This window comes from Osmerus mordax, chromosome 14, assembly GCF_038355195.1.
Source record: "Osmerus mordax isolate fOsmMor3 chromosome 14, fOsmMor3.pri, whole genome shotgun sequence".
Taxonomy (NCBI): Eukaryota; Metazoa; Chordata; class Actinopteri; order Osmeriformes; family Osmeridae; genus Osmerus; species Osmerus mordax.
Genome location: NC_090063.1, coordinates 16,930,094 through 16,957,411, shown reverse-complemented (window position 1 = coordinate 16,957,411; position 27,318 = coordinate 16,930,094). Strand labels below are relative to the sequence as shown.

General features: G+C 48.0%; 2 protein-coding genes across 2 annotated transcripts in view; both read right to left on the bottom strand.

The window, feature by feature from the left end:
• Positions 1 to 218: 218 nt before the first annotated feature.
• LOC136957011 (polyunsaturated fatty acid lipoxygenase ALOX15B-like) lies at positions 219 to 9,048 on the bottom strand. Its single transcript, XM_067251099.1, has 10 exons — positions 8,957 to 9,048; positions 6,453 to 6,666; positions 5,742 to 5,946; positions 5,347 to 5,414; positions 5,125 to 5,211; positions 3,896 to 4,095; positions 1,924 to 2,045; positions 1,571 to 1,671; positions 958 to 1,128; positions 219 to 441 (listed from the first exon to the last, which is right to left on the bottom strand). The coding sequence occupies exons 2-10, from the start codon at positions 6,597 to 6,599 to the stop codon at positions 262 to 264; spliced, it is 1,281 nt and encodes a 426-aa protein (XP_067107200.1). The 5' UTR covers positions 6,600 to 6,666; positions 8,957 to 9,048; the 3' UTR covers positions 219 to 261.
• A 1,084-nt stretch (positions 9,049 to 10,132) lies between these two features.
• The window catches only part of tbck (TBC1 domain containing kinase), a gene marked incomplete in the record, with an annotated part of 33,524 nt that continues 16,338 nt past the window's right edge, over positions 10,133 to 27,318 (bottom strand). The window contains 5 exon segments of the mRNA XM_067250133.1: positions 10,133 to 10,942; positions 14,659 to 14,830; positions 20,106 to 20,269; positions 23,493 to 23,582; positions 23,584 to 23,681. Coding sequence (XP_067106234.1) covers positions 10,832 to 10,942; positions 14,659 to 14,830; positions 20,106 to 20,269; positions 23,493 to 23,582; positions 23,584 to 23,681 — 635 coding nt within the window.

Genomic DNA, 27,318 nt, shown 5'->3' with positions numbered 1-27,318 from the left:
CATGTGTTCTTGTGAAATCAAGCAAATCAATAATTTTGAGGCAAAATGAGCTCAACTGACTCAGAGAATCTTTGAAAGTTTCGGACCTTGATAGTTCAGCAAGTGACAGTGACAAACACAAACATTTGTGAAATATATATTTATTGAGCTGCAAAAAAAGTCTTAATCTCTAATAAAAAAAATATTTGGATGAAAATATCAACATAGGGTTTACATTCATGTATATTTATGCAGGATGAGGCCATGGCCGCTGTCTGCTGTCTAAAGGGCCACACTGTTCTCTATCAGCTCAGGATCCAGGTATGTGTAAGGAACATCCAGACCGGAGTTCCTGGCCTTGACAGACTGACTGAAGGCCTTCAACTCTGCTTGGAATGTCTTTATCAGCCTGCAGGGGGCGTCCTCACTGAAATGACCCTCTGGGTATTCACCAAGACGGACCTGGCCAGGACATCATAGGAAAAATAGGTTCAGAACTTGGAGGAAATGAAAATAGTTTGTTTCAAACACATTCTGCAGGTTTTTAATTCATGAAAACACAAACCAAAGGATCAACATCCTAATAAAATTAATTGTGGGCTGTAGCTATTCCAGATATCCTACTAATTAGTGAGTCAGGTGGCTGAGCGGTTAGGGAATCGGGCTAGTAATCCGAAGGTTGCCAGTTCGATTCCCGGTCATGCCAACTGACGTTGTGTCCTTGGGCAAGGCACTTCACCCTACTTGCCTCGTGGGAATGTCCCTGTACTTACTGTAAGTCGCTCTGGATAAGAGCGTCTGCTAAATGACTAAATGTAAATGTAAATGTAATTACATCATTCATTTAGCAGACACTTTTACCCTAAGCGATGTACAAATCAAGAATCGAAAGATCAAGAATCTACCAGTATTTCACTGGTCAAGGAACGATCTGTATTTAACCGCCACATCACAAAGTAAGTCTTCTTCTGGACTTACAAAGTCAGGGTACTGCTTGCTGAGCAGCCACATCATGGACATGCCCTGGACCGTGGTGTTGACGTCTGGCAGGGTTCTGAACAGGAGGGCTTCGTTGCACTGTCCTTTACCGCTGGGGGGCGGGAGCTGCAGGGTGATGGGCGTGTTCGGCATCCAACTACCATAGTCGAACTGGGACAAAGAAACATGTCAGGATTCAATCACCGGTTTCCAGGAATTGATGGGTTATAGAGCATGGTACACCAGTCTATTGATTCATATCGCTCTTCCATAGGACCGTGGAACCAGGACGGAAGGTTTACAACACCAGTTTTGAGGTGTGTTGTGTTAAATTGCTGTGATGCCGTGCAGGCATCACAGCAATGTTGTTGTTTTCAAACCCCTTCTTTTAATAACAGAGGATGTGGCTGTTAAATATAATTTTCATATTAAAAACTGTGTGTGTCAAGGTGAGGGAGACACATATTTGCCATTTTCAAAAAGTGGGTGGGGCCTGTCTACCTACCTGTTTACCTCTCTGTCGCCCTGTCTGTCTATCTGTCTACCTGTCTGTCTACCTGTCTGTTTACCTGCCTGTCTACCTCTCTGTCGCCCTGTTTGTCTATCTGTCTACCTGTCCACTGTTGACAGCAGAGTGCTGTGCTGAGCCGGTGAAGATCGCCACGGTGACGATCTTGACGAGTTCCTTCACAGTGTCCAAAGACTGGGGAACTCCTGCACATGGACACATAACAAGACAAAACACAGTATATCATTAATATTTATCCTTACGGCTCAATCCTTTCACTGATTAATCTGAAAGTGAGACTAAGACATTCATGTGTGATACGAAAGATAAAATCAAAAGATAAAGGTAGTGTACGCTGGTCTTTTATTTAGATTTGTTTCTGGATGTGTATTTTAAAGTGAAATTAATAGTTAAATTCATTAAATTAATGATGAACAAGATACCCTGAACTGTGTTACCTGAGCTGGCCCTGGACAGGAATCCATGGATGAAGATATCCTTGATCCAGTTCTGCAGCTCAGAGTCCTGCTGGACGTCAAAGTCTGACTTGTAGTAGTGACCGATCACTCCCTGGACAAGCCTATGAACAACCACAAGCACATGAGTAACTAGTACTAACTGGTCAGGACACAACCACAAGCACATGAGTAACTAGTACTAACTGGTCAGGACACAACCACAAGCACATGAGTAACTAGTACTAACTGGTCAGGACACAACCACAAGCACATGAGTAACTAATACTAACTGGTCAGGACACAACCACAAGCACATGAGTAACTAGTACTAACTGGTCAGGACACAACCACAAGCACATGAGTAACTAGTACTAACTGGTCAGGACACAACCACAAGCACATGAGTAACTAGTACTAACTGGTCAGGACACAACCACAAGCACATGAGTAACTAATACTAACTGGTCAGGACACAACCACAAGCACATGAGTAACTAGTACTAACTGGTCAGGACACAACCACAAGCACATGAGTAACTAGTACTAACTGGTCAGGACACAACCACAAGCACATGAGTAACTAGTACTAACTGGTCAGGACACAACCACAAGCACATGAGTAACTAGTACTAACTGGTCAGGACACAACCACAAGCACATGAGTAACTAGTATTAACTGGTCAGGACACAACCACAAGCACATGAGTAACTAGTACTAACTGGTCAGGACACAACCACAAGCACATGAGTAACTAGTACTAACTGGTCAGGACACAACCACAAGCACATGAGTAACTAATACTAACTGGTCAGGACACAACCACAAGCACATGAGTAACTAGTACTAACTGGTCAGGACACAACCACAAGCACATGAGTAACTAGTATTAACTGGTCAGGACACAACCACAAGCACATGAGTAACTAGTACTAACTGGTCAGGACACAACCACAAGCACATGAGTAACTAGTATTAACTGGTCAGGACACAACCACAAGCACATGAGTAACTAGTACTAACTGGTCAGGACACAACCACAAGCACATGAGTAACTAGTACTAACTGGTCAGGACACAACCACAAGCACATGAGTAACTCCTCGGGGTGTATCCAGGGAACCAGGGGAACAGGTTTGTTTTCACATGTGGGTGGGACAGCTTTTTGTAATAACTGAGGATGAGGCCGTTCAATATGATTCTTAATAAAAAGTGGAGGGAACAGATTGTACGTTTTACATTTACATTTGTTCATTTAGCAGACGCTTTTATCCAAAGCGACTTCCAAGAGAGAGCTTTACAAAGTGCATAGGTCACTGATCATAACAACAAGATAGCCACAAAAACATTGCGAGTAGCCAAAACATGAAGCACACATTGTGAACAACCAAAGTAAGTGCCAAAGGGAAGAACCATAAGAGCATGTAGTTAAACAAGTTACAATTAAACAACATGAACCGCTATAAGTGCAAGTGTACCTGTGGAAAAAACAAGCAACAATAATAAAAACAATATATCACAGCGAGTACAAAAAAATTTAATCAGTTACCACTAACCACAAGAGCAACAAGTCTCTAAGCAAGAGTCATTGTGATCCTTGAGGAAACTAACATCGGGTCAAGCGAATCATTACTAAGTACCGTTGTACTCCCGGAACAAGTGCGTCTTGAGCCTTTAGAAAGAGGTTAGAAGTTTTCAGAAAGATGTTAGATTTTCCATCTACAGAGAACACACAGCAACATACCGTACACACCTGTGGATCACATCCCACAGAAACACACACCTGTGGATCATATCCCACAGCAACATACACACCTGTGGATCACATCCCACAGCAACATAGACACCTGTGGATCATATCCCACAGCAACATACACACCTGTGGATCACATCCCACAGCATCATACACACCTGTGGATCACATCCCACAGCAACATACACACCTGTGGATCACATCCCACAGCATCATACACACCTGTGGATCATATCCCACAGCAACATACACACCTGTGGATCATATCCCAGTCTGAGCCCGTCGTCTCTGTAGTAGAAGTTGGGGATGGATTCCAGACCTCGTGCAGCGATGTCCTCCGGCAGACAGAGGGAGCTGTAGGTCAGAGAGGACACCGCTCTCTGCAGGATAGTAAACATTCCCTCTCCACCCGACGCCGCAAACTACACATTCATAGGAACTAGGAAGTTATTCAGACTAGCAAACAAACTTGGGCAACCCTGAACATAAATGTTATATTAATTACCATGTATCTACATATGTATATACAGTACATATAATACCTAACGTAACAACCTTAGTTATACCACAAGGGGTAACATCCACTTATCCCTTACACCCATCCCCCATATTGTTATATACCGCTAACACTTGACACTATGTCATTGCATTGCAGTACTCTTTACTTTAGTGACAACTTTTTACTAAGAAGCTACCATGCAGAAAGCCAACAAGAACATAAAGTTACGAAAAAAAGCTTTGAAAGGTTGAAAAAAAAAATCGAAAAAGGTTTCTAAGAAACGTTAAACGTTAAACATATACGTTTTTGTGTCGTGTTGTGTGTAAATGAACAGTTTCAAAAGGAAAAAGTTGCGAAGGACTTGAAGGTTGGAAAGACAAAAAAAAGAAACAAAGAAGAATAAAAAGATTTTGGAAAAAACGTTTAGAGAATAAAAGCTTGGAAAAAAAACATTTGAACTAAAAGTTTAGAAAGGTTTTTTTTTCTTCAAAGGTTGAATTTTTATCATGTTTAACGTGTCTTTTTGTATTAATCTATTAAAATATGTGAGGTCCAACAGGTCGTAGTAGTGGCTACTTTTTACTTAAGTATATGTCTGAGCCCATACTTCTTGAACTTGAGTCTTTTTAAACATGAGTATCTGTAGCTACTTGTACTTGAGTGAAGGATGTGTGTACTTTTGCCATTTCTGTTCCCATGTACTTACAATGTTTTACTGTAAATCTTGCTAGGAAGTTACATGGTAGTTTATGTAATCTGTAATCTTTACTGTAAAGTGTTACTGAAGATTGAAATATTGTAGATTAAGACTACCAGTAAATTACTAACAAAATACTGTAAATAAAAAAAGGTTTAACGAATAAACATAAATATAGTTAGCCTGTAACTGGAAACCATATGTTATTAATTTTGATTTCATTAAATGTAATATTTATTCATTTAAACCACTTACTTGAGTGAAAACTCCATCCTTTGATATCAGCAGCAGTCTGGCCAAGAAATTGATTTGAAGGGTGTAGCGGGTATGGGGAATGAGGAGCTGGAAAAAAAAATTGTGTCCTGACCATCACCTAACCTCTGACCTCACCTGTAGTCCCTGAACCCTCACCTGTAGTCCTTGACCCCTGACCTCACCTGTAGTCCCTGACCTCTGACCTCACCTGTAATCCTGGGCTCTGGACTTCAGCTCCTTCTCCCTGCAGTATATGGCCAAGGGATGCTTTTCATCAAACACTCGATAAGCTGGAAACAAACCAAAAAAGAAAGAATTGGGTGAACATTTTTTATCTTTCTCCAACCAGCTGGAATTCTTCATGCAGAGTGTGTTTGTGTGTGTGTGGACATTTTCTTGGTCCCCAAAATGGCAAGTGGTATTTATAGGAGGTTTAGGAAGTTTAGGGTTAGAATTTGAATTACATTAAGGTTGGGATTAGGAGTTTAAGGATAGTTCGGGGTTAGGGCTGATAGACTGGGTTAGGGTTCAGGCTAGATTTTTGAGATAAGGTTTAGGTTAAGATGAGGGTTAGGGAAAACAGGCTGAGTGTGTGAGTGTGTGTGTGGCCCACTGACCCGTCCCCTCTCTGAACAGGTGCTTCTCCAGGTCGGAGATCCACCTGTAAACGGGGAAATGTGCCGTCTCACCCTCCGGTGTCTCCACGGTGACCTTGGAGCAGAACCAGGCGTCCTGGGGCATGAGAGGGAGGGGCTTCTTGTCCAGCTCGACCAGCAGCAGTCTCCCCAGGGGGGCGGAGCAGCACACGGTGAAGAGGTCCGCCTGGAGGAGAGAAGACGACACTTCACTAGTCACCAGGCTGAAACACGTTACAGCAGCAGAAAGAAAGAGATAATAAAGCGACGCATTAAAGTAAGGGGAAAGAAATACAAAAGGACAATTAATAACAGGGAGTTATTAAAAATGCAAAAATAGACGTTGTGTCCTTGGGCAAGGCACTTCACCCTACTTGCCTCGGGGAGAATGTCCCTGTACTTACTGTAAGTCGCTCTGGATAAGAGCGTCTGCTAAATGACTGAATGTAAATTTAATAAATATATAGGCTAGGATAATAATATGATGATATGAATATGAACACAATGATTATGTTCATAGAGACAGAGAGTGAGAACGGGAGAAAAAGAGAGAGGGGAAAAAAGGAGAGAAGATGGATAAGAATAATCTTCCACATCTCTCATACTTCGTAATACTTAAGAGGGTAAAGGAAAAGCTGTTTCGCGGGTATTGACACACTGTTTGAACAAGGTTTTATGACTGTGTTGACTCACCGCACCCTGGTAGAAACCGCCTTTGAGGTTAGCCAGCCAGCGGTGGTCGCTCTCCCCCTCCGCGCCCACCAGCTTAATGTACAGCTTGTTCATCGTGCCAGCCTGGACCATGCTGCCCGTGAACACGGTCACCTTGTACTGAGCCATCTGGAGTGCAGTGCCTGTGATGCGGCTGGTGATGACAGTTCTTCTTCTCTTCTTCTAGGAGGCGATACTAGCAAAACAGAGGAATAATAACAGGCAATTTTATTGATGCAGCTGGTGATGACACTTCTCATTATGTTGATTTCTATTATGATGATACGTAATGTATTGGTTCTCTGTTAAATTGCCTTACCACTGTGAAAGAACATTCTAGAATGTTCTTTGAGTGCTTGGGCTTGGCAGTTATTGCTTAAGTTTCCGTTTACTGTTGTTGAAACTGGGGCTGTTACTTGATTTTTATTTCTGCTGAAATATCCTGGCCATATTACTTAAGTTCTTCTTTCTGTTAGACCCAAAACTACTGATCGGTCTAAGATGTGTGATAAGATGTAAATTCTGGAGAAGGCAGGCCGGAAGGAGTCACGACAAAGGAAAGGAGTTGACTTGGGTTTTTTAGTCGAGCAGCCCGGATCAAACAATCAGTTCAAGACGAGCTGATGGCATGAGTGAGAACTCTGTCTCTCCGTCGTGCTTAAATACATGAGTTGGACAATACATATATAGAATGCACAGAATTGCTTCCTTAACGGGTCTTCAGTGGTCAATGTATTGACACCCTAGAACTTTCAGCAGGTGAAGTGGTCGTTAATCACATAAGCCTTATTTGTACATGATTTTCCTCACTGTCTCCCCACTGTCTGGCCTGCATGCTATATTCTGCTCAGAGGGAGCCTCGCTGTATGACCTCTTGACCTTACAGAGACACACGCTGTACATGTACCCAGAAACTCTGCCTTACAATGTGTTTACATAAATATTTGTATTTTTTCCTTTGTGCTTTGCAATATTGTAAAATAGTCTTGTATTTTCTCTATCACATTCGCATAAATAAGACACGACATTGACCGAGGCGGCTAAATTCGTACAAACATTGTTCCTATCCTATGTCCGTCGACTAGAAATGACCCATTTTCCTTGCTTACTGTCATTTCATTGCAAATACATTTGTTAATCGCATTACATTAGCCTACATTAAGTCATTTAGCTGACGCTCTTATCCAGTGATTTACAGTAAGTAGGGTGAACTGCCTTGCCCAAAGACACAACGTCATTTTTCACAGCGGGGAATTGAACCGTCAACCTTCTGATTAATAGCCCAATTCCCTAACCGCTCAGCCATCTGACCCCCTGCATTAGTTCAATCGATTAACAAAAGGTATTCTCAATGAAATGAAACAAAGCAAGGAAAATAGGTAAATTCTGCCCCATCACTGCATCATCACTGTGCCCAATCTATAATTCCAGCAATCTGTGTGTGCTACCAATTTTATCACGTGCACTAAATCACCAATTGCATCACAGGCACTGTACACTCGTTAGAGGGATGTAACAGACATGGTCGCGTCTGAGCTGGCGACCATGTCTTAACCCACTATACAACAGTTCAGGGACAAGTTTGATATCAGCTTTGGCAGGGACATCAATAGTGCGAGCGCGCACATTTCTTTCTCAATCATTTGAGCGCGAATACTGTTTTTTTGAGCTTCGTGTAATATTGCTTTTATGTTTTAGTCAAAATAATCTGATCGGTAGGCCTATCATTTAGAAACTTCCTGTAGTTTTGTAATGTTTTCTTAGCCTACCTCAATTCTGACTTGTGTGCCGAGTCCGACACCTGGACTTCTGTGAGCGTGCTGCAGTGGCTATTTGTCAAGCTCAGAAGAGCGCGCTGACATGGAATTATGCATGCATCGGTTTGTGTTTTCGGTTAAACTGCTGTGATTTTACAAGCGTTGATTGGAAATTGTTAAAACTCAAACTTTAGATTTTACTGGGGCACAGCAGATTTATACTGGGGCACGTGCCCCAGTAAAAAAGGTCTAATGACGCCCCTGTCTGTAGGAAAACAGCTTACCATGGATACCTGTTTGATAACTATTGCATTTGTTGTTGAAGCACTACACCCAGTGTGCGAATTACGAAAGACTTGCCCCTCCCCCAAAAGAGGTAAAAACAGGGTGGGTCAATACATTTCGTTCTTACCTGTAATTGTAAATATTACTTTACGCCCTGGAGAAGAAATTGACCCCCCCCCCCCGATTGCCTTAGTATAATTCGCACTCTGACTACACCGGAATGTAAAATTGAAATGTGTTTTTCCACAATGCCATACAATAAAGGAACGTCAATAAAGGGCGTCACAGACGATGCAACCAAAACTTGTTGCAGAAATAATAAAGAGCACATAAAAACAAACACGTTTTATATGAGTAATATTACAAAATGCTGAATAAAATAAGATACTGCCAAACTATAATTATAACTTGTAGACACTAATGTGCTATTCTTATAGCCCTTACCTGGGTGTTTTAGTTTCCTGGAGTGTTTTTCTGGAACTTTATAGTGTCCAAAGGTTAGTGTGCACTGTGCAGGAGTGGTTCTGACCTGATAGCATGTAGTCAAGTGATGAAGTGTGCTGCTTAGTCCAACTATAAATATGGCAGTTGGATTTTAAAAGAACGGCCCTAATGATGACATACTACACTGGTGTTGAAATGAATTTCGAAAAACATTTTATGGTTTGGTTGGGAACTTAATTCAAAATCCCCCCAAAACGCCACATCACAACCAACTACAAAGCACTTAGAAGTATCAACTTACATTTTAACTGATTACCCTGCCAATGGCAAACAAGAAAACGCATCTGTTCTGTAGTTAGGTAGACATCCCTTAAAATATTTAGCATTCTGGCAAACACAAGTTTACCAAAGGACCTTAAAAAGACTGGAAACCATACAATAAAAATAAATTAAATTTCTTAGTTTTTAATGCACTACATTTACAGTAGTCCAAAAGACGTTTCACAACAATAATTGTGCCCGGGCATTATAACAAACACCAGTATTGTGTTGAGAAACACCAGGGTTGCTGTAGACATGGTGGTTTTTAACAAGTCATTTCCACATACAGTGGGCACATATTGTGGCTGCAGGGAGATGGGCATGGTGGCTGCAGGGAGATGGGCGTGGTGGCTGCAGGGAGATGGGCGTGGTGGCTGCAGGGAGATGGGCATGGTGGCTGCAGGGAGATGGGCGTGGTGGCTGCAGGGAGATGGGCATTGTGGCTGCAGGGAGATGGGCATTGTGGCTGCAGGGAGATGGGCATGGTGGCTGCAGGGAGATGGGCATGGTGGCTGCAGGGAGATGGGCATGGTGGCTGCAGGGAGATGGGCATTGTGGCTGCAGGGAGATGGGCGTGGTGGCCTGCAGGGAGATGGGCATGGTGGCTGCAGGGAGATGGGCATGGTGGCTGCAGGGAGATGGGCGTGGTGGCTGCAGGGAGATGGGCATGGTGGCTGCAGGGAGATGGGCATGGTGGCTGCAGGGAGATGGGCGTGGTGGCTGCAGGGAGATGGGCATGGTGGCTGCAGGGAGATGGGCGTGGTGGCTGCAGGGAGATGGGCGTGGTGGCTGCAGGGAGATGGGCATGGTGGCTGCAGGGAGATGGGCATGGTGGCTGCAGGGAGATGGGCATGGTGGCTGCAGGGAGATGGGCATGGTGGCTGCAGGGAGATGGGCGTGGTGGCTGCAGGGAGATGGGCATGGTGGCTGCAGGGAGATGGGCGTGGTGGCTGCAGGGAGATGGGCATGGTGGCTGCAGGGAGATGGGCGTGGTGGCTGCAGGGAGATGGGCATGGTGGCTGCAGGGAGATGGGCGTGGTGGCTGCAGGGAGATGGGCATGGTGGCTGCAGGGAGATGGGCATGGTGGCTGCAGGGAGATGGGCATGGTGGCTGCAGGGAGATGGGCGTGGTGGCTGCAGGGAGATGGGCATGGTGGCTGCAGGGAGATGGGCGTGGTGGCTGCAGGGAGATGGGCGTGGTGGCTGCAGGGAGATGGGCATGGTGGCTGCAGGGAGATGGGCATGGTGGCTGCAGGGAGATGGGCGTGGTGGCTGCAGGGAGATGGGCATGGTGGCCTGCAGGGAGATTGGCGTGGTGGGCTGCAGGGAGATGGGCATGGTGGGCTCTCCAAGGATCCAGGGTTACAACCTCTCTTTTCATATCCTTCCTCCATAGAAGCATGATGTGGCGTACACAAGACCAGAGCTTGCAGTGAGATGTGTGCGATGCGTCTATACGTGTATCTGGGGGTGTTTTTTTGTGTGTATATGCGTGTGTGAGTGTTTGTATGTATAAACACATGTGAGATGTCTTTACGTATGCAAGAGTGTGTGTCAGATCTGAGGTGAGGGCACTGTCAGAAGGCCAGTAGGTTTCATCTTGTTGATTCCTCCGTCCAGAACACACACCCTCGGAAAGTTCACCTGCACCAGGTGAGTAGCAAACTGGAGGGAGGGGGGAGAGAGAGGGGTAGGGAAGGAGGAGAGCGAGGGGGACAGCGAGGGGGAGAGAGAGAGATCAGACAGATAATCATCAATCGTAAAATCATGAAACATCCATCATGCATATTCAATGTAATTACTACAACAAAACAAACACAAATCATCAACGAGGAGCTTTTAGCTCTTTAGTATTAGACTTTTAAATTGTATTTATACATTCTGCTTTTCTACTGTTTTTCTATTAAGATCTGTATACGTTTATTGTATGCACCTTCCTGCCACAGTAAATTCTGTGTTTGTGTTAACTTACATGGCAATAACAAACTATTTTGATTTTCAATCCTGCGCATCGTGAGGGTGATCGATGACGTGAATCTGCTGGTTTTGTAAAGCGTTCTTTCAATGATTTATTTAAGCCTGAGTCATCCAGGTTATTTCATCAAAGAGATTAAACATCTTCACCATTAACAGTCACGCTTTCCATCAATCATCTTTCTGTTTCAAGTTCTTTCATACAGGGGGAGTCAGATGGCTGAGTGGTTAGGGAATCGGGCTAGTAATCAGAAGGTTGCTAGTTCGATTCCCGGCTATGCCAACCAAAATGACGTTGTGTCCTTGAGCAAGGCACTTCACCCTACTTGCCTCGGGGAGAATGTCCCTGTACTTACTATAAGTCGCTCTGGATAAGAGCGTCTGCTAAATGACTAAATGTAAATGTACAGGCCTCACGAGCCAAGAGTTTAAACCGGAACAACAAAAGCAGTTTTTTTCTTCACCAGCAGAACTCTTCCATCATTCCACTCGTACAAACTCAGCTAAAGTCTCACGGCAGATCTGTCGAATCAGATTTATCTATCAAACCTTCCCACAACATATATATATTCTACAGGCTTGTGCCCATAGAATCACAATTGTTAAACTAAGTGAACAAGTGACTCATGAGAGCATATGTAACAAGCACAAGTAAAGTGATGGGATAAGTAGATAATGCAGTCTGGTGCCTCTAACACACAGTTTCTCCTGGTGGTTTTCATGAGAGAAAAGCAAACTGCGTTTGTCACTAATGTATCAGGATGAGTGACCTTTATTCAAACTGCATTGTTCACGGAAACTCACCCCATTTCAACCTTCACAACACATTTCTCTCAGCTACATGTCTCCAATACAACAGATTGCGATGGCTAATACGTTCAGTCTATGAAGTGGTGTGACGTACTGTACAGTTCTTGTCTACACGGTGCATACACACACACAAAAATACACACGCACAAACACACAAGAAAAAAATCGAGAAAGGAAATCGATTCCTTGCTTGTTCTGGAAAGACTGCCCTTTCAATATTTCATAAAGATCTTCAAACCCTTGTCAAGCACTCCGGTTCACGAGTCCAAATGAGAACTGAGTTCTCCTGCTTCCCGGAGAAGCATTACTCAGAGAGAAAAGGGCAAGAAAACAGCCCCACTGAGACAAACCAACGCTTGCAGAAAAAGCAAAGGATGAGAGGAGGAAGACAGAGAGGACTGAGAGAGAAACGATCTGTAAAGAAGAGGGAGAGAGAAGGAACCTGTCTCCACGAGCCCCGTGGCCCAACTGAAAGCACCGCTCCCTTAAGCCCTGAGACGGGGAAAATGTCAAATCCACTCAGAAAGCATCTGGTAAACACCTCCATTCATCTCTGAAAGCCCCGCTATTCTACATACTGCATGTTTGTCTGCCATTCACGTTTCTGTTCAGACCTGGGGAGCGCTCAGGCAGACGGAGGTAAACATGAAAGAGAGGGATGGAGGGGGGGGGGGCGGGGAGGAAGGAGCCTAGGGGTGGCCTGGTGGGAGCAGATAAGGAGGAGGGGATGCCAGGCACACACACACACACACACACCACATCCACACACACCACATCCACACACACCCCACATCCACACACACACACCACATCCACACACACCACATCCACACACCACATCCACACACACCACATCCACACACACACACACCACATCCACACACACACACACACACACACAAAGCAACAGACACAACACACGCATGCTTTTGTGACCTGAGAGCTAAGGCAATAGGTTGGGAACTCCGCACATGTTCACTTCTGCCTTTCAAGTGTGACATGTTCTTTTATTTTGAGACGTAGTGTTGTCATCACTGGAGCTTCACCATCTGTTCATCCCTGCCTTCGTTTATGGAAACAGGCCCTGAAAAAAACCCCCAACCGTTGTGAAGGGTAACGTAGCTGGCTAACGGAATACAAAATACCCTGTGAGAATGTATTGGTATAAATAACCATGTGACAGGGCATTCTGTTTTGATTACATCGGTAATATTTCATAGCAGGGGGCCTTGGGATTCTCAGCAGTGTTTTCCTGTCATGGTTAAGCACCATATGGCGGGGAAGTGTTGACTAGGAGTGTCACAGGAGATACTGGAAGACTCTCGCTGGCTGACATGAAGGCAAAAGAGCCGTTTTAATTACACTGAGGGGAGAGCTCTCCTCTCTCTCTCTCTCCTCTCTCTCTCCCCCCTCTCTTTCTCTTCTTCCAATCTTTTTTTGCTTTGGTCTCTACAGAACACTCTGCGTGGCACACCTGGCGGAGATGAGGATGAACATAGTTTAAAAGCAGTGCTACAACACTTGTATAAACTGTAAACTAGACTGTATAAACTAGACCACCGCTGATTTAGCGTGTTTGTGTGAGGGGAAACCACACTCAGCAGCATTGCTGCATTCAGGGCGGGTTGCCAGGTTTGCAGCATTGCCGCATTCTGGGCGGGTTGCCAGGTTTGCTGCAGTTTGTCTGCGATGTGTGCGCTGTGGTGACTGATGGAAGGAGAAGGGTTCCTCCTCACAGGGATTCTCCTTGGTCCTGACCCTGACATGCACGCTACTTATCCTCCCACACCAGCCTGTCAGACTGCCACAGCTCTCCTCCAGGGTGAGCGTTTATCTTCCCTCTGACTGACTGACCAACTGACTGACACATTGCTTACCTGTTTATCTGGCTGTCTAACCAACTGACAGTCTGCCTGTGTTTGCCTGACTGAGTCTGTCTGTGTGATTCTGGCTGGCTGTCTGTCTCTCAGGCAGGCTGACAGGCAGACAGGCTGACAGTCAGTTTCATTATTCTAGCCTGTCTCTCTGACTGGCAGCTAGCCTCATTATCTTCCTGTTTGACTGTCTTGTGTCTCAGCACATTTGGGATTGTCCCAGTCAAAGGTCGGACTTAACGAAGATGGTGGTGGATCTGGAGTTCGACATTCCCCTTAGGTCCAGCAGAGACAGTTCCTGGTTCACACACGTTAAACACCTTACCTCAACATTACCGAGGACCTGTCAGTGGATAACTAGCGACTAGGGAGAATCAGACAAACCTTCCACCCCCTCAAAAAAACAAATTTAAGGGGAAATGTTACTAAGAAATTGAGTGAAATCTGGCCCTCTCCTGGGTGGGGTGTGTGGGGGGGGGGGGGGTCAGCTTCAGACCTTTGACCCCTGTTTAAACCCTCGTCTGATCTGCCTGAGGATCTGAGAGGATCAGCTCCGCTAGCAGACCCCACGCTGCACAGGACCAGGGGTGCACTGGATATCACTAGCAGACCCCACGCTGCACAGGACCAGGGGTGCACTGGATATCACTCTCAGTTCGCACCTGGAGGTCTTCTCCTCTGGTTGCAGTGTGTGTATCTAAGTGTGTGTGTGTGTGTCCTCACCGCGGTGGCGTAGTTCATGTTGTGGCTGATGACCACAATGACTCGTCCCAAGTAACCTTGCAGGGCGGGGGGGCCGGGGGCGAGGCTGAGGCCGGGGGTGGGGGCAGGCTCTCCGCTGGGTCCAGGGGTGTAGGGGACGTTTATGCTGCCGGAGATGTGGCCCCTGCCGAAGCTGAGAGTCACCAGGTTAAGGAGAGATACACACATTTAGTCATTTAGGAGACGCTCTTATCCAGAGCGACTTACAGTAAGTACAGGGACATTCCCCCCCGAGGCAAGTAGGGTGAAGTGCCTTGCCCAGGGACACAACATCATTTTTCACGGCTGGGAATCAAACTGGCAACCTTCAGATTGGTAGCCCGATTCTCTAACCGCTCAGCCATCTGCCCCCTACACACACACCCACACCCCCTGCTGGGGTGAACCACACACACACACACACAGCTGGGACGGCCTGCACACACACACGATTGCACAGCGCTTCTCAGACCACCACATATACATAAAAAAAAATCCAAATTTTCAAGAGTGGGGTGTTAACGCTGTGACAAACGTAAAAAGCTAAACCTGTGAGTATTTAAATAAAAGTACTTGGATAGGATCATGAAGTGCAAGCTTGCTCCAAACCTGGAGACCTTAACGTGTTTAAAACCAGGCCATCCTCTTGGTGTGGAGCAGAGACCTGGCAGGGGGAGCCACACACAGCGGGAACATAAACTAAACATTTTACATTTACATTTAGTCATTTAGCAGACGCTCTTATCCAGAGCGACTTACAGTAAGTACAGGGACATTCCCCCGAGGCAAGTAGGGTGAAGTGCCTTGCCCAAGGACACAACGTCATGTGGCATGGCTGGGAATCGAACCAGCAACCTTCTGGTTACTAGCCCGATTCTCTAACCGCTCAGCCACCTGACTCCATAGGGTTAGGGTTAGGCTCTAACCCTCTGACGTCTCCTCCCTGGGTAACGGGAGGAGGTGGAGGGCAAACAGGAAAGTGTCCTGAGCAGGCGTGAGGACAGGTGCTAGAGGACGTGATTTGGGGCCTGGACGAGGTGATGGGGGCGTGGATTTACGGGGCAGTCCATCACCGGTCTGAGCACACACAGCCTGACTGTTTAGAGCAGGGGTGCTCAATCCTGCTCCTCAGGGTCCACTGTCCTGTGTGTTCTAGATGTTTCCCTGCTCCAGGACACCCGAGTCAAATGAATGGGCTTCACCAGGCTTCCACAGAGCTTGATCATTGTATTTATTTTTTCCTTCATCAATTCTTTTCATTCGCTCGTTCGTTCTCCATCCTTCACTTCCAATCAGCTTCTCCATCCTTCTCCCTGGGCTGATTAGACATCATAATCTGATTCTTGAGAGCTGGGAGACACGCTCGCTGATTAAGATACAGTTCTGGGATCTTAATCTTTCTCTTTAGTCCCCAACCCCCCTCCCTCTATCTTTCTCTCCCTCTCTGGAAGAGAGGGATCACAGCTACTAACATGCTGTTCCACCAGTTCACCCTAATCAACCCTGTCATTGTTCTCACACTACATGCTGTAATAACTGAATAAGGGAAGCATGCTAGTCACCTAAGTACGTACGTGTGTGTTGGTGCGTGTGTGTGTTGGTGCGTGTGTGTTGGTGCGTGTGTGTGTTGGTGCGTGTGTGTTGGTGCGTGTGTGTGTTGGTGCGTGTGTGTTGGTGCGTGTGTGTGTTGGTGCGTGTGTGTTGGTGCGTGTGTGTTGGTGCGTGTGTGTGTTGGTGCGTGTGTGTTGGTGCGTGTGTGTTGGTGCGTGTGTGTGTTGGTGCGTGTGTGTGTTGGTGCGTGTGTGTGTTGGTGCGTGTGTGTTGGTGCGTGTGTGTTGGTGCGTGTGTGTTGGTGCGTGTGTGTTGGTGCGTGTGTGTTGGTGCGTGTGTGTGTTGGTGCGTGTGTGTTGGTGCGTGTGTGTTGGTGCGTGTGTGTGTTGGTGCGTGTGTGTGTTGGTGCGTGTGTGTTGGTGCGTGTGTGTGTTGGTGCGTGTGTGTGTTGGTGCGTGTGTGTTGGTGCGTGTGTGTTGGTGCGTGTGTGTTGGTGCGTGTGTGTTGGTGCGTGTGTGTTGGTGCGTGTGTGTTGGTGCGTGTGTGTTGGTGCGTGTGTGTTGGTGCGTGTGTGTGTTGGTGCGTGTGTGTGTTGGTGCGTGTGTGTTGGTGCGTGTGTGTGTGTGTGTTGGTGCGTGTGTGTTGGTGCGTGTGTGTGTTGGTGCGTGTGTGTGTTGGTGCGTGTGTGTTGGTGCGTGTGTGTTGGTGCGTGTGTGTGTTGGTGCGTGTGTGTGTTGGTGCGTGTGTGTTGGTGCGTGTGTGTGTTGGTGCGTGTGTGTGTTGGTGCGTGTGTTGGTGCGTGTGTGTTGGTGCGTGTGTGTGTTGGTGCGTGTGTGCTTGGAACGAGAGATGAAGAGGAGAATATGATGACAAATTAAAGTAATAACTTAATTGGAGGGAGGGATGGAGGGGAGGGAAGGAAGGAGGGAGAGGGGCGCGGGCCAGAGAAAAGAGATGAGAAGAAAAGAAGGATTGCAGAGAGCTCCGGAGCGCTGGGGGAACAGGGGGAGCCAGTGGCATGCATGCGAACCAGATGATGGAACAAAGAGAGAGGGGAGAGAGCGAGAGAAAGGAGAGGGGAGAGAGAGAGAGAGAGAGAGAGAGAGAGAGAGAGAGAGAGAGAGAGAGAGAGAGAGAGAGAGAGAGAGAGAGAGAGAGAGAGAGAGAGAGAGAGAGAGAGAGAGAGAGAGAAAGGAGAGAGACAGGAGGGAAAGGAGCGAGAAAACAGAGAGGAGAAAAGAGAATGAGCTTGGTAAAATTGAATAATCATTCTCCGCGAGGACGGCATGAAAGCGAGAGAAAATGCTTCCGTGGAGAGCAGCCTTTGACGTTATTGCTACATATTTTAGGACGAGAGGCGGCCTGGCCATTTTGTCGAAGCAATTAGAGTTGTTCTGTAAATCATTTCTTGGAAACGTTTAGACCCCAGTTCCACTTCACACAGCATGTACAGTGTCTGCTATGGTCATCTGCAGACAGCATGGAACGAGTTTCACTGCACGGATGCTGGAGACACATTGTTTTGAAGCTAATGGCTTAAACGACCATTTTCTAAAAGATTGGAGCAACCGTCACACTTTAGGATGCACGTGTGCATGTGTGTCTGGATCAGGTGACTTCAACACACCCAAATGATAATCCATTGTTTGTGATCAGTGACACTCAAAGAAAAAGTTTACCCCTTGATCACAATGCATAAAGGCCAAGGGTTGCCAGATTGGTCCCCCCCCCCCCCCCCTTTGTGCTTGTGGGTTACCTTAAGGAGGTCTAGAGCTTAAAGAATGCAACGGATTTAGGCAAAAGGAGAGGCAGCCAGACTTAAGTTTGGTTCCAATTAATCCCCCTCCCTTGGTTAGTGAAGGGTTAAGTCGCTCTAAAACATTCTGCCGACTTCTAAAGCCGGATGGGCTCCCGTCAGTCTTAAAGGGGCTTCCAAGAGTGTTTCAGCCAGATGGGAACATCCACAACTGAAAGTGTCCATTCAGGGGAAAACTGATGATGAGTGATATTGCAGGTGTTTTTTCTTCTTCCGCTGAATCAATTGTTAAAATGGATGAAAGAGTTATTGGATCTGGCAACCTGTTTGGCAACACATTCTTTAGTCTGAAGGATTAAGTAACAACTACTGGAGAGTTGAGCCTGGGCCTACCTGCCGTCCACCCACCACACACACCACACCCACCACACCACACCCACCACACCACACCACACCACACCACACCCACCACACACACCACACCCACCACACCACACCACACCCACCACACCACACCACACCCACCACACACACACCACACCACACCCACCACACCACACCCACCACACCACACCACACCACACCCACCACACACACCACACACACACCACACCACACCCACCACACCACACCCACCACACCACACCCACCACACCACACCACACCCACCACACCACACCACACCCACCACACACACCACACCCACCACACCACACACACCACACCACACACACCCACCACACACACACCCACCACACACACCCACCACACCACACCACACACACCACACCACACCCACCACCACCACACCCAACACACCCACCACACCACCCACACCACCACACCACACCCCACCCACCACCACACCCACCACACCACCCACACCAACCACACCACACACACACCACACACACCACACCCACCACACCACACCACACCCACCACACCACACAGACCACACCCACCACACCACACACACCACACACACCCACCACACAGACCACACCCACCACACCACACCCACCACACCACACCCACCACACCACACACACCCACCACACCACACCCACCACACCCACCACACCACACCACACCACACCCACCACACAGACCACACCCACCACACAGACCACACCCACCACACACACCACACCACACCACACACACCACACCACACACACCACACCACACCCACCACAGTAGAGAGCAGCAGTGTGGCCAGAGGCGATGTCAGGACACTGTGCCTCCACCAGCAGCGCGGAGCTTTACTCTCTAGGTTGGACTTGCTAGCTGCACTGTAATGAAATACAGGCTTCAAAAAAGCGATACCGTTACTGCCCTAGAGCAGACTTGAATATCATTTAAAAGTATTAAATAAGACATTACTACATTTCCATTTTATGAATATTTTGTATAGTGACATACTTATTAAGATTATGGATGTTTGTTCTTAAGTATACTTCCAAATATAATGTGATTTCTGCTCTGGGATACACAGAGGCGGAGTCCAGCTGACATCATCAAGAGGAGTCCAGCTGACATCATCAAGAGGAGTCCGGCTGACATCATCAATGGGAGTCCAGCTGACATCATCAAGAGGAGTCCAGCTGACATCATCAAGGGCATAGACATGTATATATGTCTATGATCAAGGGGAGTCCAGCTGACATCATCAAGAGGAGTCTGGCTGACATCATCAAGAGGAGTCCGGCTGACATCATCAAGACGAGTCCAGCTGACATCATCAAGAGGAGACAACATGGTAGGGATGTGACTGTAGATCAAAGCCTTTTAGATGTTCCAGAGTCTAAGTGAAGGTCGAGGGGTGATCAGGCCTTCGCCATAGCTGCACCTGAACTTTGGAACAAACTGCCGATTCAAATTAGAACTGCCCTCACACTACCTGTTTTGAAATCTAAGCTAAAATTATTTATATTTGATCCAAGTTACAATTTGTGATGTGATGCTTGACTGGACATGCTCTGTTTTGGATTCATCTGTGACTGTGTCTGATTGTATCTGATGGGAATTCATGTTTTAATGTACAGTTAACAGTAGTTGTTTTGAACAGTGCTCTATAAATACGGAATCGATCGATTGAAGGTGGCCTTGTCAAGGATACTCGTCGGCGCTGCGGATGTCGACGGCGAGGATCTTGGGCTTGCTGGTGCGGCTCTTCCTGGAGGCTCCGCCCAGCGCCAGCTCACACAGGGCGATCAGGTCTTCCGCAGAGACGCGAGGAGAGAGCTCCGCCTTCAGGTCTGCCAGCTCCAGGGGCTCCCGGGACTGGGGAGAGGAGGGATGGGGTGGGGGATGGGGTGGGGAGAGGAGGGATGGGGTGGGGAGAGGAGGGATGGGGCGGGGAGAGAAGGGATGGGGCGGGGAGAGAAGGGGCGGGGTGAGGGGGGGATAAGGGGAGGGAAGAGAGCAGAGCAGAACAGAGAGACGATTACATCCTGTTGACGTTGTGTGTCACACGCACACACACACACACACACACACACGACACCCAGCGGCTTCTAAACAAACACTGTAGCTTTCTTCTACAGGAGGCTCCACGGCCAGCAGCACCTTAACACAACCCTTCAAACCTGATTACCCAGCAGCACCTTAACACGACCCTTCAAACCTGATTACCCAGCAGCTTCCTGCAAACTGCTCCTACTGAAGGCCCAGTGCTACACTGCCAGTGTGCTCTCAACCCTGAAACAAAAAGGCTCTGAATGTGCCAAGACCCACCATTTCCTGTCTAACAGGCTTCTTCTTCTCCACTTCCCCTGGCACAGCAGGGGATTGTGGGGTTTGGGAGGAGGATTGAAGGGTGAAGTGTGGAGCGCACCAGACTACGTTCGGGAACACTGGAAGACTGCAATACCCACAATGCAACAGCGACATGCTCTGATGGTCACGTTAATTGAATCAATTATGATTCAATAAATAACAATTAAACACATCTAAGTAGTAGAGGGCGAATGAGGGAGGGAATATGAATGAGGGAGAGAAAAAGACAGAAGGAAAGAGAGAGAACGAGAGAATGAGAAAGGGAGAAGGAAAAGAGAGAGTGAAGGAGACTGAAAGTGAGAGAAGAGGATGACAGATATTGCCGTATAGATCAAGCAGTCACTAATTCTACAGAGCTGTCAGGCATCGTTGGGAAGCACTGGGCATGAAGACAAGCGCTGGTGGAGGAGAGAGAGAGCAGGGGGAGAGAGAGAGGAGGCCGATCCTTCATCCTTATCCATTCTATCCTCTTCCCCTCTTTTTTAAAATATTTTCTCAGACAGACTTGACCTTCAGCTTTCTGAGGTCTAAATACCACACCTCCACACACACACACACGGCCACAACCAACACACCCACACCTCCACACCTCCACAACCAACACACCCACACCTCCACACACACCTCCACACACACACACCTCCACAACCAACACACCCACACACACACCTCCACACACACACACACCAGAACTTAGTTCCTGAGAGAAACATGCTTTTTCCCTCCCTCCAGTAGTCATGAACACAGAGCAGCTCGGAGCATCATCAAACTCCTCCCAGGGTATTGAAGACTAACAACAGCAGCGGACTTAATGATCTGGTGAATATTGATGTAGAAAATGCCAGCCAGACTGATGGCTGGCCTGGGGAAGACTTCCGGAAAGTTCTGACACGGGTTTACAGTCGGCGGGAAAATGACTCATCGACTGGAGCTTCGGGCCGAGAATGGATCTGGTTTCCTGTTCGGGGCGAACTGGAAAGCATCATAACACCGTCTGACCGGTCAACTGTATTACCCATGATGCACTGGGAGACCTCTTACTTGGAACATGGCTAGGACTGTATAACCTAGGTCTGTAAGTGTGTGTGTGTGTGTGTGGTCGTAACCATCACCGTGAATAGAACTGTAATGAAACAGATTCAAGGTCAATATTCTCACTTGCTCTGAAGACTGCTCATTATGTTCCATCAGTGTGTTTTCATGTGAATGTGTCTCAGTGTAAGCTGCCAGCAGCCTGTATTGACAATGACACTGTGACCTTTGTTCCACCGCTGTGTATCTGTGTGTGTGTGTGTGTGTGTGTCTCTGTGGTGTGTGTGTCTCTCTGTGTGTGTGTGTGTGAGGCCCAGAGATGGATGTGAATTCTGATCAGTGTTACCATGTGTATCAGGCTCTTCCACTAGGGAGGCTGGTTAAGAAAGATTACACCAATCACTGGGCTCCCAGAACACAGGGGGCTGGCAGGTGAGTGTGAGTGTGTGTGTGACAAATCTGAAACAAGCAAGTGGACGCGCCCAAGTGTGAAAGGCAAACAGGCCAGACGGATGAAAACAGAAACAAAACACACACACGCACACATGCAGTCACACACACGCACTCTCACAAACGCACACACGCACTATCACAAACGCACACACGCACTCTCACAAACGCACACACGCACTCTCACAAACGCACACACGCACTCTCACAAACGCACACACGCACACACACAGTTTTAGAAATTAGAGAGTAAACTTTAAGTGGACCGCCTACCCTTCTGCTTCAGAGACTGTTTTAGTGTGTGCTCGCTAAAACAGGCTGGACTGAATGGATCCATTCTATCCTGTTTAGACCAGTGAAAAAAGATCCACTGCTGGCAGCTGTGCATGCTTACTTGTGCTACTCCTAAGTGTGTGTGTGAGAATGTTCCAACTGGTCAACAGCTTCAATCATCTGTCAGTGTGTGCATGTAGTGTGTGTGTGTGTGTGTGTTTGAGGAGGGCGCCAAGAGAGTGTTTATGAACTTCCAAGTGGAGGCGCCCTTGTGAACCACCAGTTCAACTACTGTGTGTGTGTGTGTCTGTAATACCGTGTATGTGTCTGTATTATTGCGTGTGTGTGTGTGTGTGCGTGCGAGAGGGTAACTGTCTCCTTGCTAACCAGCCACTTGTCTCAAATTCCAGCCCTTGGGGAATTTATACCTCCGGCCAATCATAAATTAGGACTGTTCAAGCTGACAGTCTGCCTGGCGACAGGGACAGACAGGGAGACAGTGGGCACAACCCCGTCTGGCCCGGACTGGCGGCCATGTTGGACAGATGATGGATGGAGAACATAAAAGAGATGCGTGAGAGCAAGCGACAGAAAGAGAGAGAGGAAGCAGGAGAAAGAGAGTAAAAAGGAGAGAGACAGACAAAGAGAGAGAGCGGGAGAGAGACAAAAAGAGAGTGAAAGAGAGAGAGACAAAGAGAGAGAGCGGGAGAGAGACAGACAAAGAGAGAGAGAGAGAGCAGGAGAGATAGAGGGGGAGAGAGATGTCCAGTGTGTCAGGTCTGTTGCTCTACATACCATGTTTAAGAGTTCGAGGCTTGTAGGATTTCACAGCAGTCTGCTTTCACAGGTGGTACATACCTCCACAGATGTCTCTGTTCAATCATGTTTAAGGCCTCTCTCTCACACACACACACACACACACACACTGACCTACATCCTGTAGAGTGGGTCTTATTAGTGTGTGTGTCCTCACCAGGTCGGTGGTGGGCGTGTCCTGGTAGTCCGAGGAGAAGCAGGCTGGCAGCTGGCCGGGGGGGGTCGGGGGCTGGGGCACCACGGGGGGCACTGCGGGGGGGCTGGGCGTGGCGTCGGTAGGTGGCGCTCCGGGGCGTCCAGCAGAACAGGCTGATGGACTCCCTCACACAGCGCTGGATGTCTATCTCTGGGGGGGGAGGAGGAGGGAGGGAGGAGGGATGGAGGGACGGAGGAGGGAGGAGGGAAAGAGGAGGGAGGGAGGAGGGAGGGACGGAGGAGGGAAGGAAGGGGGGAGGGAAGGAGGAGGGAGGAGGGAGGGAGGGAGGAGGGAGGGGGGAGGGAGGGAAGGAGGAGGGAGGGGGGAGGAGCGTAGAACACAATAAACTGACTGGAAACAGAGTTCAAGGCAGGTTGAAAACGTGATGTGTATGAAAAGTGAACTGCAGCGAGGGGGGGGGGAGGGGGAGATATTGAAGGAATCTGTCATCGTTAGGAACTCACAGCAAATAACCTCATTAAGAGTCAAGAGTGTCTAAACGGCTTTCACGGCTTCATGTTGATTTCTCCACACTTTGCTCTCTCTCTCTCTGTACGTGTGTGTGTGTGTGAGAGACTGTCTGAGGTTGTTCTGTACATCGTTCTGTGTTCTGCTTTAGAGAGAGCATGTTGTGATTTAATTGTTGATGTTGATTGTATTTTACAAATGATTTAACCTAACCATCGTTAGGTCAGTTGCCATTGATCGTCCATTGTTACTATAAAGGCCTACCTCTTCCTCTCTCCCTCTCTCCTACTCTCTCTCTCTCTCTCTCCCTCCCTCCCCCCTTGACACACGCTCTACAGAGCCATTGTGTAGCTCGCTCTCATTAGAATCTAGCCACTGTACTACTCTAGCCAACTAACCCATAACGTATCTGGTATTTGTTCATTATAATTACATTTTCCTAAATAAATCATTGTGTATAATTGTGTATCTCTCAAGTTATCTGATCTGCCCTACTTTCATAGAATCCACTACTTAAGATTAGATTGATTATTACGAAGGCTGTTATTCAATAAGGTTAACAAGGTTTCCTCTGTCCCTTTAACAAATAAGAGGTGGTGCCCCCAAATAACTAGTTACTTTATTATAAATTAAGTATTGCTAATCTTAAACGAGCAAACCCCGCTACAGAGTCTCCTTGGTCGGGGATCTGAGCCGCAAAGTTTAGAGTGTGTGTCTTGGCTGTGGTCTCCCATTGTTAGTCTTCCATCTGGAGTCTGAACCAAGAGTTTCAGATCTGGAGACCCTCCAGTAGCACAGAGACCCACAATGTAGTCAGCCTCCCTCCCTCCCTCTCCTCCTCCTCCTCTTCCTCTCCCCTCCCTCTCCTCCTCCTCCTCCTCTCCCCTCCCCTCCTTCCCCTCCATCTCCCTCCCCTCCTCCTCCTCCTCCTCCTCCTCCTCCTCTCCCCTCCCTCCATCTCCCTCCTCTCCCCTCCATCTCCCTCTCCCTCCTCTCCCTCCCTCCCTCCCTCCCTCCCTCCCTCCCTCCCTCCCTCCCTCCCTCCCTCCCTCCCTCCCTCCCTCTCTCCCTCCCTCTCTCCCTCCCTCCCTCCCTCCCTCCCTCCCTCCCTCCCTCCCTCTCTCCCTCCCTCCCTCCCTCCCTCCCTCACGCCACGTCTCACTGGTTAGAGGATTACAGGAAGGAGACTGACTGGATTAACGCAGGATTCACACATACAGGGAATTCTACGCTCTGCCCCCTGTCACACTCTCTTCACACTCTCTTCTCACGCTCTCTCTTTTCACTTTGCCTACACTCTCTCTTTGCCTTTGTGGCTTTTAATTTCCCAGACAGATAACTAAAACGACTAGAAATGTGTCTAATCAACAGCTCTCACTGTGATACGGCGATAGGGCTGGGGTTAGGATTGGGGCTGGGGTTAGGACCAGTCTAGCACAGACACAGTAGTGAATCCCAGCACAGACACAGTAGTGAACCCTAGCATAGACACAGTAGTGAACCCTAGCACAGACACAGTAGTGAACCCCAGCACACACACAGTAGTGAACCCCAGCACACACACAGTAGTGAACCCCAGCACAGACACAGTAGTGAACCCCAGCACAGACACAGTAGTGAACCCTAGCACAAACACAGTAGTGAACCCTAGCACAAACACAGTAGTGAACCCAAGCACAGACACAGTAGTGAACCCTAGCACAGACACAGTAGTGAACCCTAGCACAAACACAGTAGTCAGCTTTCATCAGTCCCACTAACCCCTAATGACTGGAGAACACAGAGAGCCGGATGGAGTAATAAAGGTGAGAAGGACCAAGTGTGAACAAACACAATCATCTGGTGACCGGAGGGGACGACAGCGGCAGGTGTGTAAGCAGGGCCGACAGAGTGGATCTCTCTCGCTCTCTCTGTCTGTCTGTAAACACACAGAGAGAGAGCTCTGTGTCTGGTCTGTCTTCTGAGTCTCCCAGCATCATCAAGTACCTGAATGAAACTGTGGCTGTGATTGTCCTTAATGACTCCTCATGTCACAACAGCACCTCATCTACCTGACGGGAAAAATACTCTTACTGTTAGTCAGGAACTGACTGCAGTGTCCTCTCCTCTACCTCTATCCACTGCATTCCTCTCTCCCCCTCACCCTCTCTTCTCTCTCTCTCTCTCTCTCCCTCTATCCTTTTCTCCCTCTCTCTCCCCCCTCTCTCTTTTCTTTATCCCACTCTCTCCTTCTGCCTTCCCTCTCTCCCTCTCTCCTTCTCTATCCCTGTCTCACCCTAGCCAGAGTCAGCAGTTGCAGGCACAAATATTTTACCTTTATAAGGAGAGCTCTCCAATTCTCTCCCCATTTCTATCTCCCCCCCCGACCCTTATTGAGTTTGCCAACATTTAAGTGAGAAAGTGATTGAACTCCTGCCCGGCTCCCTCCCCAGCCCTCCCTCCCTCCCTCCTCCCTCCCTCCCTCCCTCCCTCCCTCCCTCCCTCCCTCCCTCCCTCCCTCCCTCCCTCCCTCCCTCCCTCCCTCCCTCCCTCCCTCCCTCCCTCCCTCTTCAATACTACACTCTAGCCTCCATGGCAAACATCAACTCCTCTTCTCCACAACTGTTCAAGTTGAATGCCTTTCTCCTCCTCTCAGGAGGTGGTGGGGGGGGGCTGCGTTCTTAACAGAAACTGATTGAGCTGTATCCCCCTGGCGAAACGCAATGCATTGTGGGCATACATTATAGATGCTGCCCCCTCGGATTTTGTGTCACTGACACTTTGCTGAGGCAAGCACTTTGCAGACGAAGACGGGATTGGTCGTTAGAGGACACACACACCTTAAAGCTGCACTAAAGCTCTGAACCAACACATAAGCGCCGAGCTTAAAGCTCTCTGGAGCCCCGGGGGGCTGAGGGACAGTAAAAGCCTGACTTCATCCGAAAAGAAGTTTAGCATCCCAGACCGAATAGTATGAATCACCACAGCAGGAGAACTGAGGGAGGGATGGAGGGAGGGAAAATGAGGGCGGAAGTAAGCAATGAATTAGGAGGAAGGTCAAAGAAGGGAGGGTGTGAGGGGAAAATCGCCCTGTGATTTGGGAGAGAGTGATAAGTAGACAGGCTGGGATTACTGTCTCAGTTAGAGCTGGCAGAGCAGGTGTGTGTGTGTGTGTGTTTGATGGCTGACTGAATGGATGGCTAACCAGCTAACTGAGTGGCTGACATCCCAGCCTTCACAGACTGCCTCAGGTGAGAAAAGACAGAGGCAGGGTTCTGAGTGTGGAAGCAGGATGGAGGCAGGGTACTGAGTGTGGAAGCAGGATGGAGGCAGGGTACTG